Source organism: Cucurbita pepo, chromosome 7, assembly GCF_057944985.1.
Source record: "Cucurbita pepo subsp. pepo isolate OVF chromosome 7, ASM5794498v1, whole genome shotgun sequence".
NCBI lineage: Eukaryota > Viridiplantae > Streptophyta > Magnoliopsida > Cucurbitales > Cucurbitaceae > Cucurbita > Cucurbita pepo.
The window spans coordinates 169241-197000 of NC_141804.1; the positions used below are offsets into that span (position 1 = coordinate 169241).

Below are 27760 nucleotides of genomic sequence, written 5' to 3' on the forward strand. Positions count from 1 at the left end.
ATTTTACATTGGATGAGTATTCAGTACCTACTTTGTTTATCCATATAGGATGACAGTTTCATGTTTCTTTCTATCTTTTCATGTAGAATGTCTTCAGAAAAATGGTCATGCTAACGAGGTTGAAATGATTTGACCATTTTGATTGAAAAGTAGAATCATTTTAAGTCTACAATAGATCTAGTTCAACCTTCCTATACTGATGTGGTCATTAGGGATTTGATCCAACAAGACTTCCTATTTGTAATGCATGTGCATAATCACTTGAGAAGAATCATGTAGTATGGTTATTACAGGTAGTAGAGGAATTATGTAGTTTGCTAGTATCCTAGAAGTTTATAGGCCGTCAGTTCCTGTCCTGGAGGGTCGTATCATCAAAACCCTGTTATAATCCTGTTCCTACTTTTGTATCATCCATATGCAAAAACATAAATAATTGTCTTTCATGTGATGGATTTGCATAAACATTTTGCAATATCCCTGTCATAACTGGATAACATGGTTTCATTGGTACACATAATATACAGAGGGAATATGGTATGGGAGAAACTACTTTACCAAACCCTGGAAATGTATGTATGGCATGTAATCCCGACATGGTTTCATTAACCTCATCTGAATTTGAACAGGAATGTATTTTTCTGCTTGATTTTTCATATTATTGATTAATTATTCGTCCTGTGCATAAATATGTATTGTTAACACTTACAAGCATTTTACCTTTTTTTTTTTTTTTTTTTTATATTTCTAATAAAAAAATGTTTTTATATCTTATATTTTCTGAGAAAGTAACAAATATTGTTTTGTCTCATTATATTAAAAGTAATTTTATTAATTACAAATATGTTTTTTTTTTTTTTTCTCATTATAAAATTTGACAATTTTAAGTTGATTTGTTTGAAGATTTCTTTAAAAAAGATAATCGTATCTCTCAAGTGTTTCTTAAGATTTTTTTTAGAAAACACTTTTGATTATCTAAAATTATCACTTTAAATTATTAATTTAGGGATCAAATGAAAACCAATTTTTGAAATCATCCAACTAGAAACTAGATCCAAACATGTTAATTTTAAAAGGTAAACTTTAATTGGCAAGAACCAAAAGAGTTAGGTTTAAAGAGCATTAAGAAAAAACTCTTTTTTTTTTCTTTTTCAAATGAATTATTATAATTATCAACTTGAGTTGGGTTAAGAGTTTAATTTAATCATAAATTAAGCTCTTTCATAATAAAAATATTTAGAATGAAGTCTTAACTAGGGACAAACAAGATGAATGAATGCAGAAGATATGTATTGAGAGCCGATCCATCTTCCCACCTTGTTGAACTAAAAGAAAAATATGAAATCAGAAAGAGATTTGAGAAAAATATGGCATACTGAGAAGGGCAAGAGATTCATGTATTTTGCCGTTTCCCGAAAAAGATTTCCGTTCCGCATTAAAAATTAAAAAGGGCATCAATCGCAATTGGGGGTAGGAATATGACATAATCAATGCCTTCTATATGCTCAACAGTTAACACATTAAACAAAACATAAGTAACAAATCAAACACATTCCGCTATTTCAATAGTAATTCGCCGGATAAAATATAATATAAAATTAAATCCCATTGTGATGATGCACCAGCATCATAGTCACTTTCCACATTTTCTGGCTGAAAGCTTTGAACTGTTTGGAAATCTAAGTTGTAATCAAAATCCCAACCCACCACGCGCGTATATTCAAGACTTAGAAAAAAAGGTATTTTATATATATGTGGTCTATATTGTATGAGAGATTACATGTGGTGCGTGTTTCATAACACATTCTTTGTCACTCATAATCTCACTTACTCCCTAAGTAATAATCCAATGAAATAATTCATCCAATAACATTCCAATCTTTCAATCTCCTACCAAGCCCCATTTACACAAATTTTATTGTTACCATTAAAAAAAAAAAAAAAAAAAAAAAAATACTTGAGTAGGATATCTTACGAGATCATGACTACTTTGTAAAATGTAAGTCTATATAAGCTTAAGTGCATTGCCAATTCAATTCAAGCAACAGCTTGCTTATCCACACTACTCTAACTACACTGAAGAGATTTTCCAATTCAGTATGGCCATTAGCAAATGCCTTTTGGTTCCATTTCTGATTGTACTAGTTTCAGGATTGGCTAAGAGCTTTGAATTCGATGAGGAGGAGTTAGCAACAGATGGAAGTCTATGGAAGCTCTATGAAAGGTGGAGTCACCACCATGCAATCTCCAGGGAACTAAAGGAGAAGCATAAACGTTACAACGTGTTTAAAGAGAATGCGAACCATGTGCTCACAGTGAATCAAATGAACAAACCATACAAGTTGAAGCTGAACAAATTCGCGGATATGTCCAATTATGAGTTTGTGAACGTGTATGCTCGCTCTAATATTACCCACTACAGGAGGTTACATGGCAAGAGAAGAGAAGGTGCCAGTGGATTCATGTATGAAAAGGCTACGGATCTTCCATCGTTCATTGATTGGAGGGAAAGAGGAGCTGTCAGTGACATCAAGGATCAAGGCAGATGTGGTAACTTAGAGCTTACGATGAGGGAAAAAGAAGTTGATTACTAAATCAACATTTAATAGTTTCGAGCGTTCTCTCTATAAGAATATGATAAATTAGAGCTTACGAAGTCAACGAAAAGCATTCTTCGATTTTTGAAACCACAAATAAGCAATGATTTTGAAATGTATCGCAGGTAGCTGTTGGGCGTTTTCGGCTGTGGCTGCAGTTGAAGGGATCAACCAAATCAAAACCAACCAACTATTGTCTCTATCAGAGCAGGAGCTACTCGACTGCAACACAAGAAACAGAGGCTGCTATGGAGGATTCATGGAAACCGCTTATAATTTCATAAGGCGAAATGGAGGAATCGCCAGCGAGAACAACTATCCCTACCGTGGCGCAAGAGGATCCTGCCGCTCATCTAGAGTAAGTTTTGTAATTGATCTAACATCTGGAAGAAATTCAAACCTAAGATATGGCTCATCCTTCCAGAAATGAACAAACTAAGCATACATTTGTTTGGTTTAACAGATGCCTTCACCAATAGTGACAATAGATGGATTCGAAAGCGTACCTGAAAACGAGAATGCTCTGATGCAAGCCGTCGCAAACCAACCAGTGTCAGTCTCCATCGAGGCCCTAGGGAGAGATTTCCAATTCTACTGGCAGGCAAGTTGTAATAGCTTGAATCACATCACATAGAACCTTCCATCTCTAGGGATTGTTAAATTGGAAGTGTGGGTAATTTGCAGGGAGTGTTCGATGGAGATTGTGGAACAGAGCTTAATCACGGAGTGGTGGTGATCGGCTATGGAACAACCGACGGCGGAACAGACTACTGGAGTGTGAGGAACTCATGGGGCGTTGGATGGGGAGAGGATGGTTACATAAGGATGAAACGTGGGGTGGAAGATCCTGAAGGTCTGTGTGGAATTGTGATGGAAGCCTCTTACCCCCTCAAGTTTTAAATTACTGTTGTCTTCATTATATAATCCTTTTCAGTCTTTGCTTGATTCCCAATGTACTGATTACAAAATCAGAATAACTTTAATCCAATGCGCCTTGGGTTGGTTAAGCGGTATATTTTTAACCATATTTAGTTTCTAAAAAATTGATTTAAGATTAAATGAGAACATTATAATCTTAACCTTAAATTAAAAGATTCAATCACAATTACGCATTTTTCTAAAACATTTATCAGATATTGTTGATCTGTCATAACCCAACTCACAGCTGCCTTTGTAAGCACATGTTTCCATTTTAATGTAAATAAAATAAAATGATAAATATATTGTAAAAATGTGTCATGACACCATACTTTAAAAAACTAATATAATTAAAAACATATGATAAATACACTACAAAACATTACACAAAAAGAAATCAACAAACCCTCGCCTCAATCCCTATGCAACAGAGAGAGAGAGAGAGCCCACATCTCATCTCTCTCTCACCTGGGCGATCCACAAAGAAAGCATAAAACCAAGAAACCCCCATACGAGGGAGGGAGAGAGAGAGAGAGAGAGTTGAAAGTGATGGATAATCGGTTAAGAGGGGTGGGTGACCTGAGGCGAGCCTTGTATGACGAGATAAGGACGGCTCCCGACCTCCAACGCTACATCATTTGCTTTGTCTTTGAGATTTTTGTACAGTTAGGTGCCACCGTGTAGTGGAAAGCCAGAGACATAGCGCCATCTTCTGATCTCTAGCTGTCTTCTTCATTTCCATCATCACCCTCACCACACAGCACTACCTCCGATGACTGATCTGCGGCGGTGGCGGCGGCGTCAGATGGGCGTCCTTCATCACCGCCATCTCCATCTGCTGCTGATGTGTTAACACCGCCAACACGCATGTTGCCGGCGACGGCAAGAGGCTCCGTCAGATGAATGCCGTCTCGTGGGGGCGAAAACACCACGGGCAACTCGTACTGCTCCATCTCCCTTGGAAATTTTGAGTTCCTAAAATGCTCCTTCAGTGCTTCTAATCCCTACTAACACAAACACAAAGCAGTTTTTCATTAAAGATCTACTTTGAGAAAATAATTAGACCAACCAAAAATGATATTAGACCCACCTGAAGTCTAGCGTAGGTAACTTGGCAGATCTTTCTGGAGTTGAAGACTTGCCAAGCTTGAAGATGGAAAGCTTTGAATAGTCTCCAAGCTCCTTGTGGGGAGGTCATATTCACAAACCCATATCCCACGTTACATTTATTACTGCAGTTAGGAATAGAAAATCAAAAGAAACAAAAAATTTATCATAATCATTCTACAAATGTTTGGCGTATCAAAGAAAGAAATAACAAGAAATGACAGGTGAAGAAGGAAGATAGTTGCCTGAAGTCAATGGGAAGATATACGAAATCGTAGGAAGACAAAGGTAAGTCTTTGCCATCGTTGGTCATCTCCTCGTTGCACTTCATGCAATGCTTGTCCAGAGTCTTCAATAATAACTTCAGACTGCCAATTTTACGTTTAACCCCATTAGTCTCTGTCTTCTGTTAATAATTCATGTGAAAGAAACATTTACTTTCAGGAAATCATTCTGTCGTTTGCTTTAAAATAGAAACGATCTTTTTCACCACCAAAGTTTGACTGTGTTTAAAACGTTATGAACAAGGAAACTCGTGAGCTTGTTTCTTTAAAATAGAAATACACATCCAGACTGAAAATGAAAGATCACCTGTACTTGTTGGGTATGTTCTTGATCATAACAGTGGTTCTGCAATCAATGCAATCGGATGTTTCTTTATCCATACCATTTTCGCTTATTAAGAAACACGGATCGGATTTCTTCAAGAACTTGTTCCTTCTCAACCTAATATTAATCCTAGGTAGAGATGATGCTTCTTGTTTTGAGTTGGGTGGCGCTTGCCTATTGATAATCTTCTCCACATTTATCCTCCTCGACGTGCCGATTGAATCCCTTCTTACAATTCCATTTCCTGTACTTCCACTGCAATTCAATGGCTGCAACTTGTCCACCAGTTTCCCAGCGTAGTTAAAGCTCCGGCCAGTCACAGAGTGCAGCTTCTTGGGGGAAAATTGAGCTTGGGAATAGAATGGGCGATGTGGGTCGTTGAAACGACCAGAAGATAGCTTCGAAGTTCGAGGGAGAGGAGGCTGCCGATGGTGTCTAGCAATCATGGGGTTGAAGAACTTCCTTTCATGTCCGCCGGGACGGCTGAACTCAACGGCGACTGGCATGCCATGAATTTCCTTTCCGTTCATCTCTTTAACAGCCTTCGCAGCATCTCTAACATCAAAAAACTCAATGAACCTTCGATGCTTCTTCAATGGCACCTCCCTAAATTCCTTCACAGGACCTAACTCCAAAGATAAAGTAATCAATAAAGTGATATATGAAGGGAAAAAAAAAAAAATACCCCCCAGCCACCCCACCAAAAAAATACAACAAAAGAATAACACCATCATCATCAACATGCATCTGATTGGGACTATAAAGTAGGGGAAAGAGTTGGAGTCAGGTTCATTAACGAGAGCCCCACAAAAGACCCCACCGAAACGAAGAGACAGAAGGAAGAAAATGTACCAAAACGTTCGAAGGTTTCCTTGAGAGTAGAGGCGGAGACATCCGACTCCAAATTGAAAACAACGATGGTGCCCTGGTTGTTCCAGTCTGGTACCGCGGCGTTAGTCGTCGGAATAATGAATTCGGCCCACACAACATGGCCACCGATTAGGGCACGAGCCAACCGCGGCGGCGTGTCGAAATTGTTCTTCGAAGACCAAGAATGTTGGTCGCGAAGTTGCTTCTGACGCATCAAATGTTGGTCCCTCATCTCTTGAAAGGCCCTTTCTGCATGCCTCAGATCGTAAAAATGGACGGTTATGATTCCATCCCTAATTCTCTCCGTCTGAACCCATCTCACATCTCCAAACCCTTCCAAATCCCTTCGCACCACTGACTCGCTGACGTCACTCGGCACTGCACTCAGTAACAGCGACCGAGTCGGATACGACGACAGAGGCTGAACCTGCGGCACCGCTATTTCCTCCAGAGGATTATTATTGACAAACGCCGGATTAAAGTAAACCGGAAAATTAGGGGAATACGTTATCGCCGAATTGCGAAACGCGTCCACTTGCGGCGGAAACGAAGCGCCGAACGAATAGTATAGATGGCGGAGCGGCGGCCCGAATACAACGGGCGGGAGTGGCGTCGGATTGGCGAGGTTTCCAGGTCTGAACTCTTGAGCAGCTGGGTCTAAACCTCGCCGAAGCTTGAGCATACCGATTTGTGCCATGGCGGAGTAATAGGCTTAAAGCAGACGGGGGAGGACAGATTGCGAGGTGAGTTCAGAGGTTTTCGTCGCGTCTCTTTGAAGAAGAAACCCTAATAAATTCCGGTGGACGGAATAGAAGCGAAGGAATAGGGGTATGGTTCGGGTATTTCCTGTTTCAGCGCATCCATAGTGAAGAAGCAGAAGGTTGCTAGAAGAGAGCGATATGGGTATGGAATGAAAGTGATCGGAGAGGAAAATACGGAAGTACCCTTAAGAAAAGGAGCGTACAAATATTAGGGAAGGGCGAGAATAGGGAAAATAAAATTTTTGTGAACGTAGTAGGGTAAATAGGTCTATAAATGAAGCAGTAGGAAGGTAGGGAACTTTTATGGAGAGCACAGGGGAAGGAGGATAGCTACCCTACTCCCTACGGCTATATTGCTAGTGAAAGGGAAGGGGACAGATAGGTATACTTGGGAGGGGGGTTTGTTGCCCTGCCCTGCCCTGCCCTGCCCTGCCCTGAGTTGGATTTGAATTGGGATGGACTTCCACTACCCCTCCCCCACACTTAACATATATATATATATATATCAAAAGTAAAATAAAATAAAATAAAATATTATGTGAAATATATGTGCCTTAAATGGTTGTGAACCTCCTCCAGTAAATCTTGCTATATGGGGATTTTCCTTAATTGGATCACAAGATTATAAGTATTAATAATAGCATGCATGTATTTGTGTAATACTCATTTACGTTATGGTATCAAATAATACTCATTAAAGTTAAAGTTTGTGTATAGCACATACCATATTATGTACCTCGTGAGCTTCATACCATAGGATGAAACGTTGTTTGATGCCTTGTAATCGACCTATTCACCAAGTTACCAAGTCGGCACTTCTCCTCTTTCGGGGTATGAAGGATGGACTCAGGGTTGTCTAGAATCAATCCATCCTTGCTTAAAATTAACCATAATTAAAATTAATAGTATCTCAAATTAAATAAAAATAGAAAGATTTGTAATTAAATTAAAGAATAAAAATGGAATTGAACGAAGCCGACAAATATACTTAAAAAAAAAAAAACAATAATTTAAAGAAAGTGGTTGGCAATTTAGGATGGTGTTCTGTATTGGTGTTCCCCATTGACACTAAGAACGAGAATTAATTAGGCAATGGGCCACGGAGTCTCCCTCTATAAAGGTACGTTACTTTTGTTCTCCACCCACACCCTGTTTTCAGGTGTTCGATGAAATTAAACGTTACTTTAATTAATACCCGCCTGTCTCCCATGAAATTAAATGAAATTAAAATGTTTGGAATTAAATTTAAAAAAAAAAAAAAAAAAAAAAAAAAAAACAAACAAACATGGGGAGCAAGTGAGATGAGCGGTGCATGCAAAACCATGCACGTAGGGTTTAAGCAGAAGGGCCTCCTCCGCCGCGGCAACGGTGACACATAATCCTAGGCTAACCCTGCCGCATATTGCCTTAGTTGAAACTTAACTTCCATTGATGCAGCCTGCAGCATGCAGGTGTGGCAGATTAAGGCTTTGGGGTTATTAATTAAAGGGAGGCCTACGCCTACCCTCGTACCTCCTCACAACACCCATCTAATAAAATGCAATTCAAATTCCTATATTTGTATCAAATCACAATATAAGAAGCAGATCTTAAAACTTGTAACAACCCTCACTTTATTGTTTCATTTTTATTCGATTCCAATTTGTTGACTTACAAATGGCTAAAACAATAAAAGCGAAAATCACGAGTCTCTCGTACACTTAGAACAACAAAACGCCGGCGACAGCAGCCACACCACCGACGGCGGAAAATGAAAATTTCACGGTAGAGGCACCGCTCTTGGGTGCTTCAGCAGGCCCAGAGGAAGCTCCTGCAGCGCCAGGTCCACCGACTGGGCCTTCAACGGTATCGTTGCTACCACCGGGAGCCGCGGCCCCGTCGGTGGTGTTTCCAATCTTGCCATCGGCGGCAGGAGCCTCGGTTTTATTAGCACCGGCCTTGGAAGTTTCAGCAGGTACGGCAGCGGAGGCGAAGCCGACAACGGCGAAGAGGACGAGAGCAACAACAACAACAAATTGACGTGCCATTTTTTTGTGGTAACGGGGGGTTTTGGCTTTTTTTTTCTTTTTTTGGGGGATTTTGAGATTTTTGAATGAAAGTGCAGTTCTGGGAAAGGAAGATGAAGAACTGCAGAGGACAGTGAAGGCTTGAATTGAAAGTGGTGATGGGAGGCGTTTATATACATACAAATTCACGCTAATTACGCTAACCTATTACGAATTTCCCAAACTGAAATCTGCGAATTGTATGGAAAGCCATAGAATCGCATTGTTTGTTAAAACAAACACATAATTTTGGTTTACCATTTCTAAATTTGTAGATTTTAGTGGGCTCCATTACGAGGCCCAAAATTCTGAAACCCAAGACGCGGGAAGCCCACAAGCACGGAGATGAATTCAATTAGGGCTTTTCCAAAGGAGGGAAACTCTAAAACCTCTCATCACAGTGGGAGATACATTTCCAGGAGTTCCTCTCATTTTTTCTTTTCTTTCCTACTTCACAGTGGGAGATCCATTTCGTAGCTGTACGATCTGGAACTCTTAATCCGGGAGTCAAGCTGATCTCCGCGTAGACATGGCGCTCGCTTTCGATGAGTATGGGAGGCCATTTATAATCTTGAAGGAGCAGGAGCAGAAGACCAGGTTGAGGGGTCTCGATGCTCAGAAGGCGAACATTGCTTCTGGCAAAGCTGTCGCTCGTATCCTCAGGACCTCACTTGGTCCTAAGGGCATGGACAAGATGCTCCAGAGCCCTGATGGCGACGTTACAATAAGTTACTCTCGCTCACTCCCTTTGCTTGCTTTCTTTTTATGCAATTTTAGAACCATGAGCTTTGCCCAATGTTGGAATCTGGATGTTGCTTCTTAAAGGATTATAAGTGATAATCCGCATTTTTTGTTTTAAAAAAATTGTTGATCTCCTCTTGGTTCTGCTGCTGCTTTTGCTGGTCTATAACTTTCGGATGTATAATTTCAGAATTTTAGACATCATAGGTAAGCAGAAATGGAAGTTTGAAGACTAAGAAGTGAGTTAGACTATGTAAACTATATCAGAGGAAGGTTATCCCTCATGAAATCTTGTGACGTTGGTCGCAGCTTCGTGCTGGCACTATTTTTCATCGGTGAATAATCATAGCCTTAAGTCAGGTGTCAAGATTCCGTTGTTATTCCACTTCATTCCCAACCCATTTTCCCCCCGAAACTTGGAACCTTTTCCCCACGCTCTCCGGACTGTATTCTTTTCTTAAAAAAGATTTTGTATACCTATGACGACCTCTGAATATCTGTCTAGTTTTTTCTTATATGGTATCAGAGATGTAATCGAAAACAATAAACTACTACCTTGTAGTCAATAAGATTTTCTTCAAATATATATGATATTTTGTGTGTTCTGTTCATTAGAAAGTTTTGGCTGGAGCGTAGATTCTGTTAATTTTATTCCATGGTTGGCTAACATTCCAGGGAACTTCACCTGTGATCTCCTTTTCAGCTAATGATGGTGCAACAATCTTGGAGCAGATGGATGTTGACAATCAAATTGCTAAATTGATGGTTGAGTTATCCCGAAGTCAGGATTATGAAATTGGTGATGGCACCACTGGTGTGGTTGTAATGGCCGGTGCACTCTTAGAACAGGCTGAGCGATTATTAGAACGTGGAATTCATCCTATTCGAGTTGCAGAGGGTTATGAACTGGCCTCCAGGATAGCTGTTGACCATCTGGAGCATATTGCCCAGAAGTTTGATTTTGGAGAAACGAACTTAGAACCTTTGATTCAAACTTGCATGACCACTTTATCGTCAAAGATGTATGTTGACATGACTTCATAAGTGCAGTATACTCTGCTGTTTCATAACTGCATTGACATTTATGATTCTCCTTTCTAATAAGTTGGATGGACTAAATTTATTGGTGTTCTTCATGTTAAGGGTATCTAGCGTAATATTCTGATCTTTGTTTGATAAAAGTTAATAGACATTACATATCTTGTATGTTAATCTTGTGCCTCTACTGTGGTATCATCAGTTTAGTTTTCATTATATGTTATTTAATTGATTGCAAAGTGTTCCTATCTGTACCATGAATAGATATAAATTGTTAAACCCTGGTTTCCTCTTAATTTGGTTGCATCAGTGTTTGTGTAAACTGACAGTGAAGTGATCTTATGATTTAATTTGGCAGACCAAAAGAAAAAAAAAAAGGGATAGTTGATGACTATTTATTATGCTGCATTGTGACTTCATTACCTATTATAGCCCCTTTTCTGATCTTGCAGTGTGAATCGTTGCAAGCGCAATCTAGCAGAAATTGCCGTGAAAGCGGTTGTTGCTGTGGCAGATCTTGAAAGAAGGGATGTTAACTTAGATTTGATAAAAGTTGAGGGGAAAGTAGGGGGGAAGTTAGAAGATACGGAACTTGTATATGGTATTATTGTTGACAAGGACATGAGTCACCCTCAGATGCCAAAGCAAATTGAAGATGCTAAGATTGCCATCTTAACTTGCCCATTTGAACCACCTAAACCCAAGACAAAGCATAAGGTTGATATTGATTCAGTGGAGAAGTTCGAAACGTTAAGGCAACAGGAACAGAAGTACTTTGATGACATGGTTAAAAAATGCAAGGTAAAATGGAAAATGCTTTATCTGGTCCTTCAGTATTATCAAATAATACAATGCGATCATCTATTTTCTGGTCCATTTGGCTTGATAGAAAGGTTTACTGGAAGTGGTTTGGAAGGATACCCTTCAATGAATCCTTTGGACTTCTCTCTCAGAGGATATTCCCCTACTTGGAATTATTAGTGTGGTTCTCTTAGATTTCCTTTAGTACAGTACAGTGTTTGGCTATGTTCCATTGGTTTGGTTTTCTGAGGGTTTCTTTTTTCTGTTTCCATTTATATTAATGAAATTTGGGCTTCTTCCTTCGTTTGATTTTCTCTCCTCGTGAAGATTTCTGTTTAGGCTCATACTGATACATTTTCTGTTTCAGGATGTTGGCTCTACATTGGTTATTTGTCAATGGGGGTTTGATGATGAGGCAAATCATCTGCTGATGCACCGAAATTTGCCAGCTGTCAGATGGGTTGGTGGTGTGGAACTAGAGTTGATTGCCATAGCCACAGGTTTAGCTCAATTATTTTATCAGCATTTTCAGTTATGTTTATGACCCATGAGGTTAGGTTTTGTAGTGAAAACCCTGAGATTCAACCTAGCAGCCATAGGTTTAAAACCCTCATGGGGTGGTTGCCTTTTGCTTATGGCTATTTTGACTTTTGATTCTCAAACCTAGTGGCTGTCTAGGGCCTTATAAAGGCGAATTGCACAATGGGAACAAGAGGATCAGATGGCTGAACAAGAACTAAATGACGAATCATTGTTTTCAGTCCAAATTGCTTGGCTCAAAAAACTGAATTAAGCTAATGTTGGTTCTGTTCGGATCACTAGTTTTTCCAATTTTCTTCACCTAGGGTAATTTCACGTTCTGAATTACTTTGCTTAAATTGTTATTTTATTGACTTTATAGGCGGAAGAATAGTCCCTAGGTTCCAAGAATTGACATCAGAGAAACTTGGGAAGGTACTGCCTATCCCTTCTCATTATTTTGTATGATCTTTTTCTGAACTAATAAGCAGCTTGACTTATGTGAGCTCATTCTTTCACTTTGTGTATAATATCGCAAGCAGCTCTAACTCACAATGATATCTTCTTTTCTCTTCACCAAACTAGGCTGGCTTGGTAAGAGAAAAAGCATTTGGTACAACAAAAGATCGGATGCTATACATTGAACATTGTGCAAATTCAAGGGCTGTGACCATTTTTATCCGTGGAGGTTGGTAGATCCTCTTTTTTCTGTTCCTTCTTCAAGCAACATTTTGGCAGTTTTGCACTGATTTATAGATTAGGCTGTAGAATTTGTCTAATGGTTGGAGAAATGTTGTTGCAGTTGAACGGGATTTAGTATTTAAGAATTTTTAGTGCCAGTGGTGCTATAAGTACATGACTGGACGGCTGTTGTATAATAACAAGGCAGAAAAGATGAAAAATTGAGATTTTTCTCTTGAATGTGTTTATTTATCCCATCAAATAGACGTTCCTAAATGACATTCAAAAAATAAAATGTCAGAACCTAACATCTTGGTTTAAGACCTTCGATGATTATGAGCTCATGAGTTTATCCTGTGATGGTTTTAGGTAACAAGATGATGATAGAGGAGACAAAACGCAGTATCCATGATGCTTTGTGTGTGGCTAGGAATCTTATCCGCAATAATTCGATAGTATATGGTGGTGGTTCAGCTGAGATTTCTTGTTCAGTTGCTGTAGAGGCAGCTGCTGATAAATACCCTGGTGTTGAACAGGCATGAGGCTTTTATTTTATCTCCTGCCTTGCTAAATTGGAAAACGACGTTAAACATTTTCTCCCCCTTTTTTGCTTGCAGTATGCTATTAGGGCATTTGCTGATGCATTGGATTCTGTACCGATGGCTCTTGCGGAGAACAGTGGGTTACAGCCAATTGAAACACTTTCTGCTGTAAAATCTCAGCAAATTAAGGTAAGCGTGTGTGAATGACTCTTAGATTTTGATTTCAAGCTCGGACTTTGTATGAAGTATTCGCGATTAAATATGCAGGAGAACAATCCATACTGTGGAATAGACTGCAACGATGTGGGCACAAATGACATGCGGAAGCAAAATGTATTTGAGACTCTGATTGGAAAGCAACAACAGGTGTTATTGGCTACTCAGGTTGTGAAGATGATTCTGAAGATTGATGATGTGATCTCTTCTTCTGATTATTAATGTAATTGTGCTGTTTTGCTACCTGTCTTTGTATTGGCATGAGTCAGTGACTCGATTATTGAAAACTTCGGATTGTATGGTTTTGGGGATGTGATAGATTATAGTTTATGTGTGAATGGAAGGGATGAGCTCAGTACAAGCCTTCTCGATGTCATCTGGTTTATACGTGAGCAATGTGATATCAACTCATTTGGGTTACGTTCATTTATCTGGGATTCTGATATTAATCAACAATAGATGGAGGAATATTTTGTATGAACCTGTCTTCATCAGCCATTCCCTCTGCTGTGCCTACTCTCCTTTTCTTCTCTCTCCTTACTTTGAGCATTGAATTGTCTTTGCCCCAGAAGTTTTCTACAACCAAAGAGCCCACGTTGCTTATTTATATTGCATATTTCTTTTATGAATATTTCAAATAATATTGATTTTATGAATAGTGAAATAAAAATATAAATGTTTGAAGACGGGAAGAGAAGGTTGTTTGACATTTTGGAGTAGTCCAAAAAACATTATATTCAAAATTCAAACCAGAGTTGGAAGTGGCCCATAGAGTTACAATTGCATACTTGTGTGGGACAACGATTATGTGACATTTGTGCTCAGAAATTTGGACGTTACGGATAACATTAGTGGATGTTTGGGCCTTGAGTGACGTTTAGAAAATGTGAGCGAGAAAATATATTTGAAAAAGATTTGAAAGAATCGAAGAAAGTAACATTATATGATTATAAACAAAGAAAAGACCACCCCATCTATATGAACTATAAACAAAGAAAAGACCCCATCTTAATATATAACTAAGATAGGAAATAAATATGAACTATAAACAAAGAAAAGACCCCATCTTAATATATAACTAAGATAGGAAATAAATAGTATATAACAACTAGTCATAAGATAGGAAATAAATAGTATATAACTATAATAGTAAAAAAGTCATATCTCCTATAGTACATTTGTGGCATTTTAGCCTTGACGGGTGTAGACATAATTTTGGTGAACGATCATATATCACCGTATTGACACAACGTGAAATAGTAAAGGCCTATTTAAGATGAAAGTATGTAAAATGGGTTTGGAATGGATATGCACCTATGGACAACACATCCTAGACAAACATGACCAGGACATCCGACATAGAGTTGTAGATAACATGCCTTAGGCAAGTATGACTCTGACATATGATCAAAATTTTCATAATTACATACGGATCAAATAGTGGCCTTTTCTAAGTATTCGGAATGCTTGAGGAACTTGGTGAGATTGGTGAGAGTGGCTCAAGTAGAGCATGGGGAGCCCTTTGAGCATTTCAGCACTCCTGCTCCTGCCGTGATTGAACTCACCAACGACGATGGCTTGGCACTCAAGCTGGACGCCCTCGCATAGCTAGACGACGCTCCGGCACCGGACTTCCTGAAGAACGCTCCATTCAACATCAAATCTCCCTCTGATTTCCAATTCCAATTCTTCCATTTGCTCTCTGCTGCAGCCTCACGCTTTGTCACCTCTTTTCTAACTCGGTTATCAGGAGCAAGGTATCTGTTCCCTTGGCTATTGATTGTGGGCGATGCACTTCCACCAATGGCGTACATAATCCAATGGGTATAGTCATTATTCACCACATGGAAATACCCATGTCGGCATCTACCCAAAAAAACAACACAAAATCAGTATTCATAAGCTTCACCTTTTTCAAAACCACAAACTAAAAATACATATATGTTGCCTCTTACCGTGGCATTCTTTGCACCAGCCCCTCGCCAAAATGGTTAAAAGCAATGGTGACTTGCATGTTCTTGTCTTGAGTGTACGAATCACTATGTCCCAAAAGCATAACTTTGTTATGGTGGGTCATATAATTGTTTGAAATTGTGATAGCCGTAGACCCACGAATCGCATCAATCAACCCATCTTGGCAATTCGACAGCGAGCAATGGTCGATCCAAATATGGCTGCCCCCAAATATCGAAACCCCATCCCCGTCCGACAGAGTCCTCCAACCGTAATGGTCCGGCGAATCTCTAATGTACATGTTCCCTCCTTGCTTGCAGTCGTGAATGTTAATGCCGTGGATTATAATGTTCGTCACGTACTGAATTGTAATGCATGGCCCACCGGCGATGTGGACTGATCTGCCGCGACCGTCGATGGTTTTGAAAGAGTTCATGATCAGCTCTGCTTTTAATTTGATGACCATGTCACGTTTGAAGGTGATCCATAAAGGTTCTTTTTGGATTACGGCATGGCGGAGAGTTCCTGGTTTTGGGTTCACCACGTCCTTGTCAGATGGGTCAGTGACAATGTAGAATTTTCCATTTCTGCCGCCGATGGCTCCCTTCCCGAACCCAATGGCGCAGTCGGCTAGGCGCTTTCGATTCTTCTCCCAATCGGGGTCGCACCTCCAACAATCATCAATTGGGTTTCCAGTTCCGCAGGAGAGGAACCCCAAGTTCCTTCTTTTTGTTGCATTGTTGATGCTCCTGAGATTAAAAACCACAAAATCTTTAGTAAAATGAAAAATTTAGTGCGACTAAAATGAAAACAGGGGATTTGAAGAGACGCTACGTGAGAACTTCTTCAACCACTTGTTGAGGATCGGCGACTGGAGAGGAAGAAGCAGAGTACATATGGAGAAGAAGAACGAAGGTTATGAGAAGAACAATGGGGTTTGCCATGGCTGTGTTCGCTCTGTTCTGTGTGAAGCAGAGATAGAAGGAGAAAACAGAGGATCGAGTTTGGGGTGATGGGGAAGAAGGGTGTGAAGAAGGGTGCTTTTATAATCCATGATTTTCAGTTGGCGCAAAGTAGTTGGCCGTTATAATTCAACTACGAAAGTCAATCCATGTTATATCCGTTCTTGGTTTGTTTGAAGGCCATGTTCTCCCATGTGGGGCTTGTTCAGATTTGCTCTACCCCCTTCATCGTCGACTCCATTAAATCTCAGCCCTTCAATGCTTTGACCTTTGACTTCTTGGTGGTCATCATCAGTGATGTCAGCACCCAAATTCCATTCCATAAAAAGTATTAATCAGGAGTTTCGTAGTACGAACAGATGGCGTAGAATAGCCTTGAACTGCTGCTTGGTTGTAGGAATATCAGTCATCCCAACTAGGGTTTACATTATTCCAATCCTTGTTTACACTTGGTCTGGTTTAATGGTCGTATTAAAATATAATTTCATTAATAAAAAAATGATTTATAAGTTGATTACTTAAAATAATATTGGGAATATTGAGACCCATGTGCTCCAATTAAATCAAACATGGATGGTGTTTGAAAAATTCATATCCATTCCCATTGCCACCATTTTCTTTCGAGTACAAAATAATTTTTTTTTCCAATAAATACGCCTAACTTATATGAGATCTCACAATCCACTCCCTTTATGGGCCAGCTGTCCTCACTAGCGCACCGCCCGATGTCTGACTCTGATACCAAGCCCACCACTAATTGTCTGCTTTGACCTGTTACATATCGTCATTAGCCTCACAGTTTTAAAACTCGTATGCTAACCCTTATAAGAAATGTTTCGTTTTCCTCTCCAACCGAGGTAGGATCTCACAATCATATTCGTTTGTGAAAAAAATAGTATTAACAGTATCCCGTAAGAGTTGGGGAGGAAAGATATCATTTATTATTGGAACTTTATATAAAACTTTGGAACATCAACCTGCATTTAAAAAGGGAGCAATTTGACTAATATGAAAAGTCAAGGAATAAGAATGTTGGTGAATGCATGTGCTAATTATACCTCTACCCTATAAGTTGGAAATTACAAAGTTTAAATCAATTCAAGAATTCCAACTTTTCTTCTCTAAAATTTTTAAATGAAATAACAACTATGGGTTAATGATTGAATTTGGGCCAAATGTTGAGAAGATTTTTAGGAAATGTTTCGTTTCCCCTCCAACAGGTGTGGGATCTCACATATGGTAATTCGTTATTCGTTGTATTCGAAATCTAAAAGGGATCCATCCGAGTACTCATCCATGTTGTACATATCACAAATTACATTCATGTTATTCCATAATCTATTAAGGATGAGTGATCTCACAAACTGAAGTGACCATCAGCAAAAAGAATTTAAGCTTCAGCAGTATTCGTAATACCTCCGATCCGACCCTCCACGGTATCGAACTTCGTAAAACAATTGGTTTTCCTGCTATATTATCCAGAGTACTAGACCTGCTGGCTTGTATAACAAAAACATCATCTCAATCTGCCATCAAGACTTACTCTCCTTGATCTTCTCCATTTAGTTTGGCTTCCTTGCCCACACCGGTGTACGTCTCGACTACGTTCTGAATATGCAAATGTTTGGCATTTAATGGTGAATTTCTAACGAGAACCTGTACAAATGATTAATTACGAGAAAAGTGCGACGAGTCGTACAACTAACAAGGATTTACCTCTTCCTGAGTTACACTTGGCAGAGGCTCGCTTGTATCGCTAACCTCGTCGTCCACGTCGGTTCTATGCAGCATAGTAGATGTGGACATGGAGTTTTGAACTTCCTCCATATCCTGTCTAGAAAGACTGCCATTGACAACAAATCTAGCAGCTGCGCTCTTGTCACTGTCATTTATTGTCTGAGACTCAAGCTTGGCTGCCTCTTCAGCTTTCCTCTTTTCTTCTTCTCTTTGTTGTCTTATCCTAGCCTCTTGCTCCTTTATCTGTTTAAATCTGAAAACTATCAACACATCAAACACCACAACTATAACAAAACCCGACCCGTGTTTTCGGTAAGAAATGACTCCTACCTTTCACCAGGTTTTACCCCTTCTGCTGTTGGCTTCTCTGATTCTCTGGCTACTGTGCTCATCGAAACTGACTTTAACTCGGGCGATTGGATCTGGACTCGGGCTTGTTCTTGTTTGATGCTTTCATCGATGAACTGTTTGTCCGGGGTTTTTGCACCACCTGACTTTTGAAGCCATGCTTGCTGAGCTGTGCTCAAGATGTTATTGGTAAGCCTGAGTAACACGTGGCAGATATAAGAAATGCCAAAATTCTCAAGAAGATTATGGTATTACAACTAAACGAACCAGAAAATGACAATCGATCGATTTCGTCTAGGGACAGGAGCTGCTTCTGATTAAAAGAAAATTGCTTACCAATAAAGACTTAGACCAGAAGGAACTGAAAGTGCAAAATATCCAATCATTAACGGTAGGAACTGCGTTATGGCTTGAGAACTCTTCATGTTTGGATCATTATTCTGGATATCATGATATGAGAATTAAGATAAATCAATATCGGTATAACGCTTCACGAAAAAGGCCAAGCTACCTAGATAGGCAGTAGCACTCTTATAAACGTCGAATAACAACAGACCTGCGTCGATTGCATAATCTGAACCGAGATGTACTGCGACACAACCAGCAACACAGGCAAGACAAGATATGCCAAGGTATCTGACCACCCAAGTGGTGGATGACCATCCTGCTCAGCAGTCAGAGCAAGCATAACCATGTCAAATGGGTGCACAGTAATGGGCTCCCATGGACTCATAGTATCAAAGACAAAGCACTTACAACAAATGGAAAGAGCCAAGAGATACCACTCCCACTTTGTCGAGAAACGATCGTAGTTGGACCAGCCAGAGACGGTATCCAGAAAAAGCCTTCTGTGAGGAGACCCTTTAAGTTTGGGCAGTCAAATTGTATTAGGGGTATGTGTTATTGAGAGAAATCACAGTCTCCAAACAAATTCAAAGGCAATAATAAAGCACCTCATTGGCCACATTTGAAAGAGCTCTGTATAGTCCAATCCATACGGGGATTGTAGCCAACGTGGGTAGGCATCCTGAAATCCAGAACAAAATTGACATGTGATATACCAAGCAAATGACAGTTTAACATATGCAAATATGAGGAGTTCAAATATTCGACCTATCGAACAAATTGTGTCCTTGAGTTCTTATTTCACGAATATTGTGAGATCCCACATCGGTTGGTAAGGGGAACGAAACATTCTTTATAAGGATGTGGAAACCTCTCCCCTGGCATATGCATTTTAAAAACCTTGAGGGGAAGCCCGAGAGGGAAAGCTCAAAGAGGACAATATCTACTAGCGTTAGGCTTAGGCTGTTAAAGAAGATATTAGAGTCAGATGTACCAGTGAGGACGAAAAGCCCCGAAGGGGGGTGGATTGTGAGATCTCAAATCGGTTGGAGAAGGGAACAAAACATTCTTGATAAGGGTGTGGAAACCTCTCGCTAGCATATGCGTTTTTAAAAACCTTGAGAGGAAGCCTGAAAGCGAAAGGTCAAAGATGACAATATCTGCTAGCTAGTGGTGGGCTTGGGCCGTTCACTAAACTTACACAAACATATGATCGATTCAAGGATTGTCCATAGGGAGAAAATCATAATTGTATAACAAGTCAAGCAGAACAAACCAACACAGAAGCTAGCATATATAATTACTACTATGGTTACTAGAGTAACTATGGCGTCTAAAAACAACGCAATTTGAGTACCTGCAAACGGGTTTATTCCAGCTAATTTGTAGAGTCGAGCAGTTTCAATTTGAATCCTCTCCTGCAGACCAGTTTGATCAAATTCAATATGGCTACCACTCTCATGATCATCACAATTAGATCACCAACTATTATGCTAAATTTAGTTTCAGAGATACATCCTTCATGTTAGGGAAAAGCTTTTAACCTGATCCCCGGCATAACGTTGCTGAACGGCCTTTACTTGCGGTTGCAACGAACGCATTGCCGTTGCAGATTCTACCTGAGTTCAACAAAGTCAACAAGTTAATATATATACATACACACACTAAACGAAAATTGCCTTAAGTTAAGTGTTAGTTCAGCAAAAAACCTGCTTCTTTGACAAAGGAAATGTGGCAGCCTTAACAAGAACTGTAAGGAGTATAATGGCAAAACCATAGGCATAAGGAACATGCAGAGTAGAAAGTCCATTCTCGAGAATCTGCAACATAAAGCCGACTAGATTAAACACAACTTCAATTCTACAATTTCATGGACTTGCTCCTTTTTTCTCAGCCTTCTCCTTCATAAATGGCTAAAGATAACGTACTTTAAGGACGCTCTCCATGTAATTGGTAATCCCCGTAAACCAATCCTCACTTTGCTTGGCGGTGGTCACATCTTCCGGCGAAGCAGACACGGCGGCGTCGGCTATCGTATACAGAACGCTCTCAGCTTTGCCGAACAACTCCCTCACAAAGCCCTCGGCGTTATCTGGGTCAGGCAAGAACTCGGGTTTGAACCCGAATCTCGCAACGCCAAGGGAACCGCGAAGGAAGGGCTTGTGGTGGGATAAACCTCGGAATTGGACCGCATGAAATGGAGGATTTGAGGTCGGAACACGGTTCGGAAATGAAGAGAACATAAAATTTGGGCGACAAGGAGATAAGGAAGCCATTTTTATGAAGCAAACAAGAAGAAATGAAGCTCGCAAGAACCCCTCAAATTGAAAGGGAAGGGAAGGGGGTTTATGGGTCAAACTCCAAGTAGAAAGACAGTGAATTTAAGAGCTCGATTGGACGATTGGAGCATGAAAGCTGAAGATTTTGAAGTGGGGTTCGCAAAAGTTGGGTCTTACTGTAACAAAGTTTAGATATTTATAAGTGGGGTAGGGGATATGAGATGTATGACTCACACACACTCCCATCCATGGATAACCACAATTTTATTGGTTGGAACTTCCACGACTTGGCTTCACCTCTGTCTTTCAAACATTTTAGCCCCTACCTGCCAAGCGCCATCAACAGCTTAGCTCAACAGAAACAACCAAGTCAACTTCAACCCTGGTTTAGCCCTTTTGCTGCCACTTATTCCAGCTGTAGCATGGGTTCTGTTCAACATACAACCATCTCAACAGAATTGGGTTGGGATTAGGGGGGTTGACTGCATCAGGGTTTATAATATAAACATACCTGATGCTTCGGCCAGTGAGATCGCCGATGCTTCTTCAAGTGATGGCAGAGGGCAGCTTCTGCTGTTTGTCGAAGCACCCGCCATTCTTTGTGTGCTGTACAACATTCTAGATTTGTCCTTGACGTTAGCAACAGAACAGAGAGCTCCGCTTCACATTTTCAACTTCAATAAAATGTCTAAACATCCAACAACTCGTTCAAAAACTGCTAAAAGAAGATCGTATTGAGATTTACTTCAAAGTAGGATCTTTGCATATATACAGCAGAACAGACCAAATTGCCCAATGATTTCATTTCCTGGTGAACATTTGAATTCACAAAATTTATCCCGTATCCTCACATTTATCCTTTGATGATGATCCATGAGGTTTGATAGCCTTAGAGTTGCTTGTTGTCACAACGTGCGCTAGTGTTCGTGTGATATTGTCTGCCAATTTAAAGTGGACAATATCATATTATTCATGATTCTTAACCGCTTTTTCTTAACGGAGGTTGGAAGGAGGTCGGGAATTGATACCTACCTTAACGAAGTACTAAGACAAAATATAAATATAAATATATATGTAGGGTATGAATAAATTATATAAGCTAACGTTTTGAATGAAAAAATTAATGAAGGTAGAGTTGTAGGCGGCAGGTCCCCATTCCCCCAAGATTGATTGATTGATTGATTTGATCCCTTTGAAAAAAACAAAAACAAAAAAGTCTTTCCTTTTTCTTCACCCAATGGGCATTATAAAGTGAAGAAACTGAGCATGGATGGATGCATCATTCAATACCCAACACAATCTAATCTATTCAACCATGCAGCTTCAAATTGTTTCAAGGCAGAGCATTAAGCCTTCTTCCCCAACGCCCCCTCATCTCAAAACTCATGCCCTCTCCCTCTTTGATCAGCTCGCCCCACACATGTATGTTCCTCTCGTCTTCTTCTTCCGCCGCCCCCACGCCGCTTCCCCCAATCCCCCCTGCACATCCCACTTCCTTCAACGCTCTCTTTCCGCCACTCTGTCTCGGTAATTCTATCCTCAAATTTCTCGTTGCTTTGCTAATTATACTCTTTCTATGCTACTGCTGATTGGACCACCATCAAGCAAATTTCAATAATACCCTTCATCTTAAAATGAAAAACTAATGTTTGAACTGGCAGGTACTACCCTTTCGCGGGCAGGATCAAAGACAAACTGACGGTGGACTGCAACGATGAGGGGGTCACGTTTTTGGAGGCCAGACTGGGAGGTAACGTGACACTGGCGGAGATCCTGGAAGGCCCTAAAAGTGAGATAGTGGAGATGCTATTCGTGGATGGGCTGCAATGGAAACACTCCAAAATGGGTCCTCTGTTGGCCATTCAAGTTACCTACTTTCAGTGTGGAGGATTCGCCGTCGGCGTCCTTCTGTCCCATAAGCTTGGGGATCTTGCCACGCTGGTCAAGTTCGTCACAGATTGGGGCTTCATCACTCGGGATACCACCAACTCTGCTCAACACACTGTGAACCCACTTTTTCACTCCGCCGATTTGTTCCCTCTCGGCGACCTGCCACCCATGTCCGGCGCCGTCATTGAAGAAGGAAAAAACTTGACCTGCAAACGGTACACATTCAGATAAATTCTCTTTGACTTTTGACCTTTTAACAACTTTTCTATTTATTCATATTCTCGTCAGGTTTGTGTTCGAAGCTTCAAAGATCGAAGCCCTGAAACGCAGCATCTCCGACAAAGTTAAAACTCCAACCCGAGTCGAAGTTGTGACGGCGTTGATTTACAAAGCCATTATTTCAGCACTGCGAGATTCAAATTCAAATCCCAACAACCACCCCACATTACTGTTACAAACAATGAATTTACGCACAAGGATGGTGCCGCCGCTGCCGGAGAGTACAATGGGAAATATAGTCTCATTCTTCCCGGCGGGCGCCGCCGCCGGGGAAAGAGAAGTAGAGGTACACGAGGTGGTGGGGGTAATGAGGAAAGAAATGGGTGTGTTTTGCGACAAATACGCCAAAAAGTACCGAACAGAGGAGTGGATTGAATTGATAAAAAAGCGATTAAAGGAAGTCAGAGAAATTCTGAGCAAGAATGGAAAACCCCAATTGGTTTATAGATGCAGCAGTGGCTGCAACTTCCCCGTTTATGGAGTGGATTTTGGGTGGGGAGCGGCGGCTTGGGTGACAATGGCGGCGTTCAAGATGAAGAACACGGTGATGATGTTGGACGACAAAAATGGCGGCGGCATTGAAGCTTTGATTAGCTTGGATGACAAGGAAATGGCTGCCTTTCAGCACAATGAGGAGCTCCTTGCTTATGCTTCTCTTAATCCAACTGCAAATTATGCAAATTATGGAAATTATTGAATTTCCAGTTTGGGGAAAAAAAACAAACAAATCCGACAATGGTGACCGATTTTATTGTTTGGTTGTTGGCAAGTGGTTCCACTACCCATTACAATAAATATCGACTCCACCTCACTATCATCTTTGTTTGTGTTCAAATGAAATAAGATATTTCAGTACAGAGTCCGAGTCTCGTAGAGACCTATCTCGAATGAAATATGGATCCTCGTTTTAAATGGATAACGGAAAGGGAGCCATGAAAGGTTTCTACATGTTTTAAACCCGAGATTGGATAGAGAACAAAGATATTTCTTTTGAAAACTGAGCAAAAATACATTTCTACTCGTAGATATGGAAAAGGAATAAAGAAAGATTTCTACTCGTTTTAAACCTCGAGTGAAAAAGGAATTAAGAAATATTTCTATCCCGTTGAAGACAAATTATTATTAAATTTATTAAGAGTTTTATATTTTAAAATAAAAATAAAATTTACCTATTAAAAAATATATTAGAATTTAATATTTAAATAGAAATTCGTTCGAGTCCCGACAAAAATAAATGAAAAAATATCATAATATGAATATTAAAATAAATAGTGAGAACAAGTACGAGGAAGGCTTCCTTCTCGGATAGCACTAATCTAATCTTTCGTTAGGTTAATTAATTTGATCAACCACTAAAAATAAATATGAGAAATGATCGAGTAGACAACTGTTGCTAAGCTCATCACTTACTTAGAATATATTAAAAATACTATTACTAAATAAAATGTTAAAAGATCAAATCGTCGAATAAAATCAATAGAATGGTGTATAAATTATCTCAAACTGCAATGTCGGAACATGTATGTGGAGCATGAATCGATACAAAAATTAGGTCGACCTTCATATAATGTTACTATGAAAATGATGGATTAAAATACCTAATAAAATTTAATTAGTCATTAATAAATAATGTAGGCCCGTACAATTAGCTCAACAAGAATCGTCTTTATTTGTATGTAAGAAAATTTAATTAAATGTTCATTTTTGTTGGTATAAAAAAAGTATTAACATTTAATTAATGAGAAATAGGTTTGTTAATAACCTACATATATATAAGTACAAAATATTTGATTTCATAGGAGATATATACTGTGACCATGATGCTACAATATAATATCATATACTAATGTATACAATAATGTAGCCTACATAGCCTCTAACTTTTCTTTTTTATCTTTTTGTTTATTTATTTATTTATTTTATTTTAATCGACATTTCGAGATTAATGTATTATAAATTGGCAATACATTATTTAGCAAGTGGTCCTTTAACATTTAATTAATATTTTATATTTGAGAGTAGTTTTTGAGGGACCAAGTAGTGATATGTTTATTCATAGGGTAATAATAGGTTCAAATAAAATAGTCTATTTATGCCAATTTCAAAAATTAATTTTTTTTTAACGTAAATAAATATTATTCATGACAAGAAATGAATACACAATATATATTTTATTCAAAACATATTGAAAATTTATTTTTATTTGAAAATAATCATTTCAGTTTTTTTGTTTTATTTATTTATTTTTAAATTTTCTGCTTTTTAGAAGTCTAATAAACCTTTTAAAATATAGTTTATTGCAAATTTGTAATAATAATAAAATAAAAAAGTCATTTATTTCCTTAAAATATTAGAATTAGTGCAAAGGTTTCACTTTATTTTTGGACCATTTCTAAATTATTTTTTTTTATATAGATACCATTGTTGATTATTTTTTGGATTTTGAATGTATGACATTGAAATATTTAATATTTTTTGTTCTCGTTTTGGTCTCTTACTATATTCATAGACGTCATGCAAGTGAGCTAGTAACATATGACTGCATCCATGAGAAGCCATCTAGGCACGTGAGAAGTGTTTAATCTCCCTTTTTGCCTGGTTCAACCATTTTTCACCATTCATTTCAGTAAGTAGAAACTATATTATAGTGTCATTTTAAGAGGTGAAAAGAATTGAGTTATAGTCGTTATCTAGCTATTTAAACCGAGAACGTATGCTTAATCCACCCCATTTTATGTGAAAGTTATGTTACTTATAATCAAATAAATTACAAGGATATGAAAAGACTAATAAATAGAAACATACGAACGGTAACGTTTTATAATAAAATATAAAATAACATTAACACAAACTATTTATAAAGTTTTTAGATTTAATATATATGAAGTTGAAGTTGAAGTTGAGAGAATATTTTTATTTAACAAACACAGTTAAGAAAGAGATTAGAAGAGTTGTAGGGAAATAAAGATTGGTTTAGAGAAGAGGGTAGTTGATTTATGGGGTGGGCGGGGCGGTAGGAGTTGGAGTAGCATATTGAAGGAAGAGTTGATCAGCTTCAAGCCTATTCATGTGGGGTTCCTCAAGGTGAACAATCGCATCAATGCCGCCGGCCTCTTTCGAATCCAACAACGTCACCAGATTCTTGAACCACAGCGCCGGAAAAGTCACCCACACAGGGCGGCCCCACCCGAAATCCACGTCATAAAGGGGAAACCTGCAGATGCTAGTGAACGCGCACGAAATCATCTCTCCTTTCACGAACTTGGAAGCAATCTCCTCCACGCTTTCCATCAGACTCTGGTCTTCATTCAGAATGTACTTCACTGTCTCGGCGTTCAGCTTGTTGGTTTCTTCTCTCAGCCGGTTCACTAGACCGTAGCAGTACGGGTCCTTCAGAATGTCCGGGGACGGGAAGATCATCGCGTTGAAATAGTAGTTCCCAAAGGCGTCGCCCGGAAGCGGCGGCTCCACTTTTGGCCGCAGATTCACTGTGTAGTTCACTAGACATGTCCTGTCCGTCGGGAGTTCAGAAGAAGAGCCGTCTTTAAGAGCCGCAAGAAACCGTCCGTACAGAAAAGCCGTTAACGACTCGACTCGTGAAGGTCGGTGCGCCGCGCCATTCTCTCCGTATTTCTCGCGAATCGCCTCCACTTTCGAACCCTCAAACACAAACCTCCTCGCCACTCTGTTTCTCAGAATCGTCTTCGTCGTATCATACGTCATCGTTTTCGCCGGAAACAACTTAGCCCCTTCCATATGCGGTTTGAAAACCCCCTTCACTCCACGCGCCATCGCCGCCCAGTTATTATTAAGCGAAAACAGCGTCATCGCATCCGCAATCTTATGCGAAATGCACGACGCCACCGCCACCCCGCCGCACGCAAACTCCGTGAACTGAACCGCCATCAGCTCTTCATTGAACTGGTCCAGCTCGACCGGGAACAGCCGGTTCAGATCGTCCGGTCGGGCATATTCCACCACGTCAGCGAGTTTTGTATTCACTCGCGCTTCCCGAAACAAGGCCCCCGTGTCATTGCAGTCGACAAAGGCGGCGTCGTAGTTGGGGCGGCCGGCGAGTGGAGGGTAGTGGGAGAGGACGACGGAGAGGGTGCTCCGGAGGCGGTTCCGGAAGTCGATGGCGAAATCAGGATCTCCGGCGCGGTTGGGTTGGTAGAAGTAGAGGGCGGGAGCATAAATGTGAACGGTGATTTGGTCGATGAAGGAAAGGGGGTAACGGCGGAGATGGGGAGGCGTGGGAGTAGCAGGTTTGACTAAATCTTCTGAGATTATGTCAATTTCAAGCTTCATGGTCTCCTTGTTATTTTTGTTTTTTTTTTTTTTTTTTTTGATGAAACTGAAATCGATTGAATTTTATTTAGAGAGGATATATATATATATATATATATATATGTGTGTGTGTGTGTGTGTTGCAAATGTGCATGCATGTTGAGGAAGATGTTAATGCGAATTATGTCATCCTCCCTCATATTCCGCATTTTTTACAGCCCCCTCAATTAATACATAT

The 27760-nt window shown here is 39.7% G+C and overlaps 7 protein-coding genes across 8 annotated transcripts; 3 read left to right on the top strand and 4 right to left on the bottom strand.

Annotated features, from left to right (window-relative positions):
- Positions 1 to 1358: 1358 nt before the first annotated feature.
- On the top strand, positions 1359 to 3567 carry LOC111798485 (vignain-like). The gene is made up of 4 exons (XM_087125525.1): positions 1359 to 2547; positions 2720 to 2952; positions 3058 to 3199; positions 3283 to 3567. Exons 1-4 carry the CDS (start codon positions 2097 to 2099, stop codon positions 3492 to 3494), a joined length of 1038 nt encoding a protein of 345 aa, XP_086981651.1. The 5' UTR covers positions 1359 to 2096; the 3' UTR covers positions 3495 to 3567.
- A 258-nt stretch (positions 3568 to 3825) lies between these two features.
- Positions 3826 to 7260, bottom strand: LOC111798483 (protein terminal ear1). Of its 2 annotated transcripts, none has more exons than XM_023681657.2 (5): positions 6081 to 7254; positions 5211 to 5853; positions 4865 to 4987; positions 4603 to 4744; positions 3826 to 4516 (listed from the first exon to the last, which is right to left on the bottom strand). In XM_023681657.2, the coding sequence occupies exons 1-5, from the start codon at positions 6793 to 6795 to the stop codon at positions 4232 to 4234; spliced, it is 1908 nt and encodes a 635-aa protein (XP_023537425.2). In that variant the 5' UTR covers positions 6796 to 7254; the 3' UTR covers positions 3826 to 4231. The 2 variants fall into 2 exon arrangements, with proteins under 2 accessions (XP_023537425.2, XP_086981396.1); XM_087125270.1 differs by having other exon boundaries at positions 4382 to 4519; positions 6081 to 7260.
- A 2032-nt stretch (positions 7261 to 9292) lies between these two features.
- On the top strand, positions 9293 to 13919 carry LOC111799142 (T-complex protein 1 subunit epsilon). Its single transcript, XM_023682558.2, has 9 exons — positions 9293 to 9632; positions 10349 to 10667; positions 11136 to 11484; positions 11852 to 11984; positions 12386 to 12438; positions 12589 to 12691; positions 13054 to 13220; positions 13302 to 13415; positions 13494 to 13919. The coding sequence occupies exons 1-9, from the start codon at positions 9434 to 9436 to the stop codon at positions 13662 to 13664; spliced, it is 1608 nt and encodes a 535-aa protein (XP_023538326.2). The 5' UTR covers positions 9293 to 9433; the 3' UTR covers positions 13665 to 13919.
- Positions 13920 to 14613: 694 nt separating this feature from the next.
- Positions 14614 to 16784, bottom strand: LOC111799143 (putative pectate lyase 5). Its single transcript, XM_023682559.2, has 3 exons — positions 16230 to 16784; positions 15398 to 16144; positions 14614 to 15308 (listed from the first exon to the last, which is right to left on the bottom strand). The coding sequence occupies exons 1-3, from the start codon at positions 16337 to 16339 to the stop codon at positions 14942 to 14944; spliced, it is 1224 nt and encodes a 407-aa protein (XP_023538327.2). The 5' UTR covers positions 16340 to 16784; the 3' UTR covers positions 14614 to 14941.
- Positions 16785 to 17592: 808 nt separating this feature from the next.
- Positions 17593 to 21255, bottom strand: LOC111799144 (ALBINO3-like protein 1, chloroplastic). Its single transcript, XM_023682560.2, has 11 exons — positions 20716 to 21255; positions 20497 to 20607; positions 20332 to 20406; positions 20145 to 20205; positions 19396 to 19469; positions 19199 to 19303; positions 18999 to 19106; positions 18779 to 18882; positions 18425 to 18637; positions 18074 to 18347; positions 17593 to 17965 (listed from the first exon to the last, which is right to left on the bottom strand). The coding sequence occupies exons 1-11, from the start codon at positions 21061 to 21063 to the stop codon at positions 17897 to 17899; spliced, it is 1542 nt and encodes a 513-aa protein (XP_023538328.2). The 5' UTR covers positions 21064 to 21255; the 3' UTR covers positions 17593 to 17896.
- Positions 21256 to 22228: 973 nt separating this feature from the next.
- Positions 22229 to 24108, top strand: LOC111799145 (akuammiline synthase 1). The gene is made up of 3 exons (XM_023682561.2): positions 22229 to 22593; positions 22728 to 23171; positions 23245 to 24108. Exons 1-3 carry the CDS (start codon positions 22337 to 22339, stop codon positions 23930 to 23932), a joined length of 1389 nt encoding a protein of 462 aa, XP_023538329.2. The 5' UTR covers positions 22229 to 22336; the 3' UTR covers positions 23933 to 24108.
- Positions 24109 to 26122: 2014 nt separating this feature from the next.
- Positions 26123 to 27599, bottom strand: LOC111798721 (akuammiline synthase 1-like). The gene has a single exon (XM_087125693.1). It carries the CDS (start codon positions 27541 to 27543, stop codon positions 26230 to 26232), a length of 1314 nt encoding a protein of 437 aa, XP_086981819.1. The 5' UTR covers positions 27544 to 27599; the 3' UTR covers positions 26123 to 26229.
- Positions 27600 to 27760: the final 161 nt, after the last annotated feature.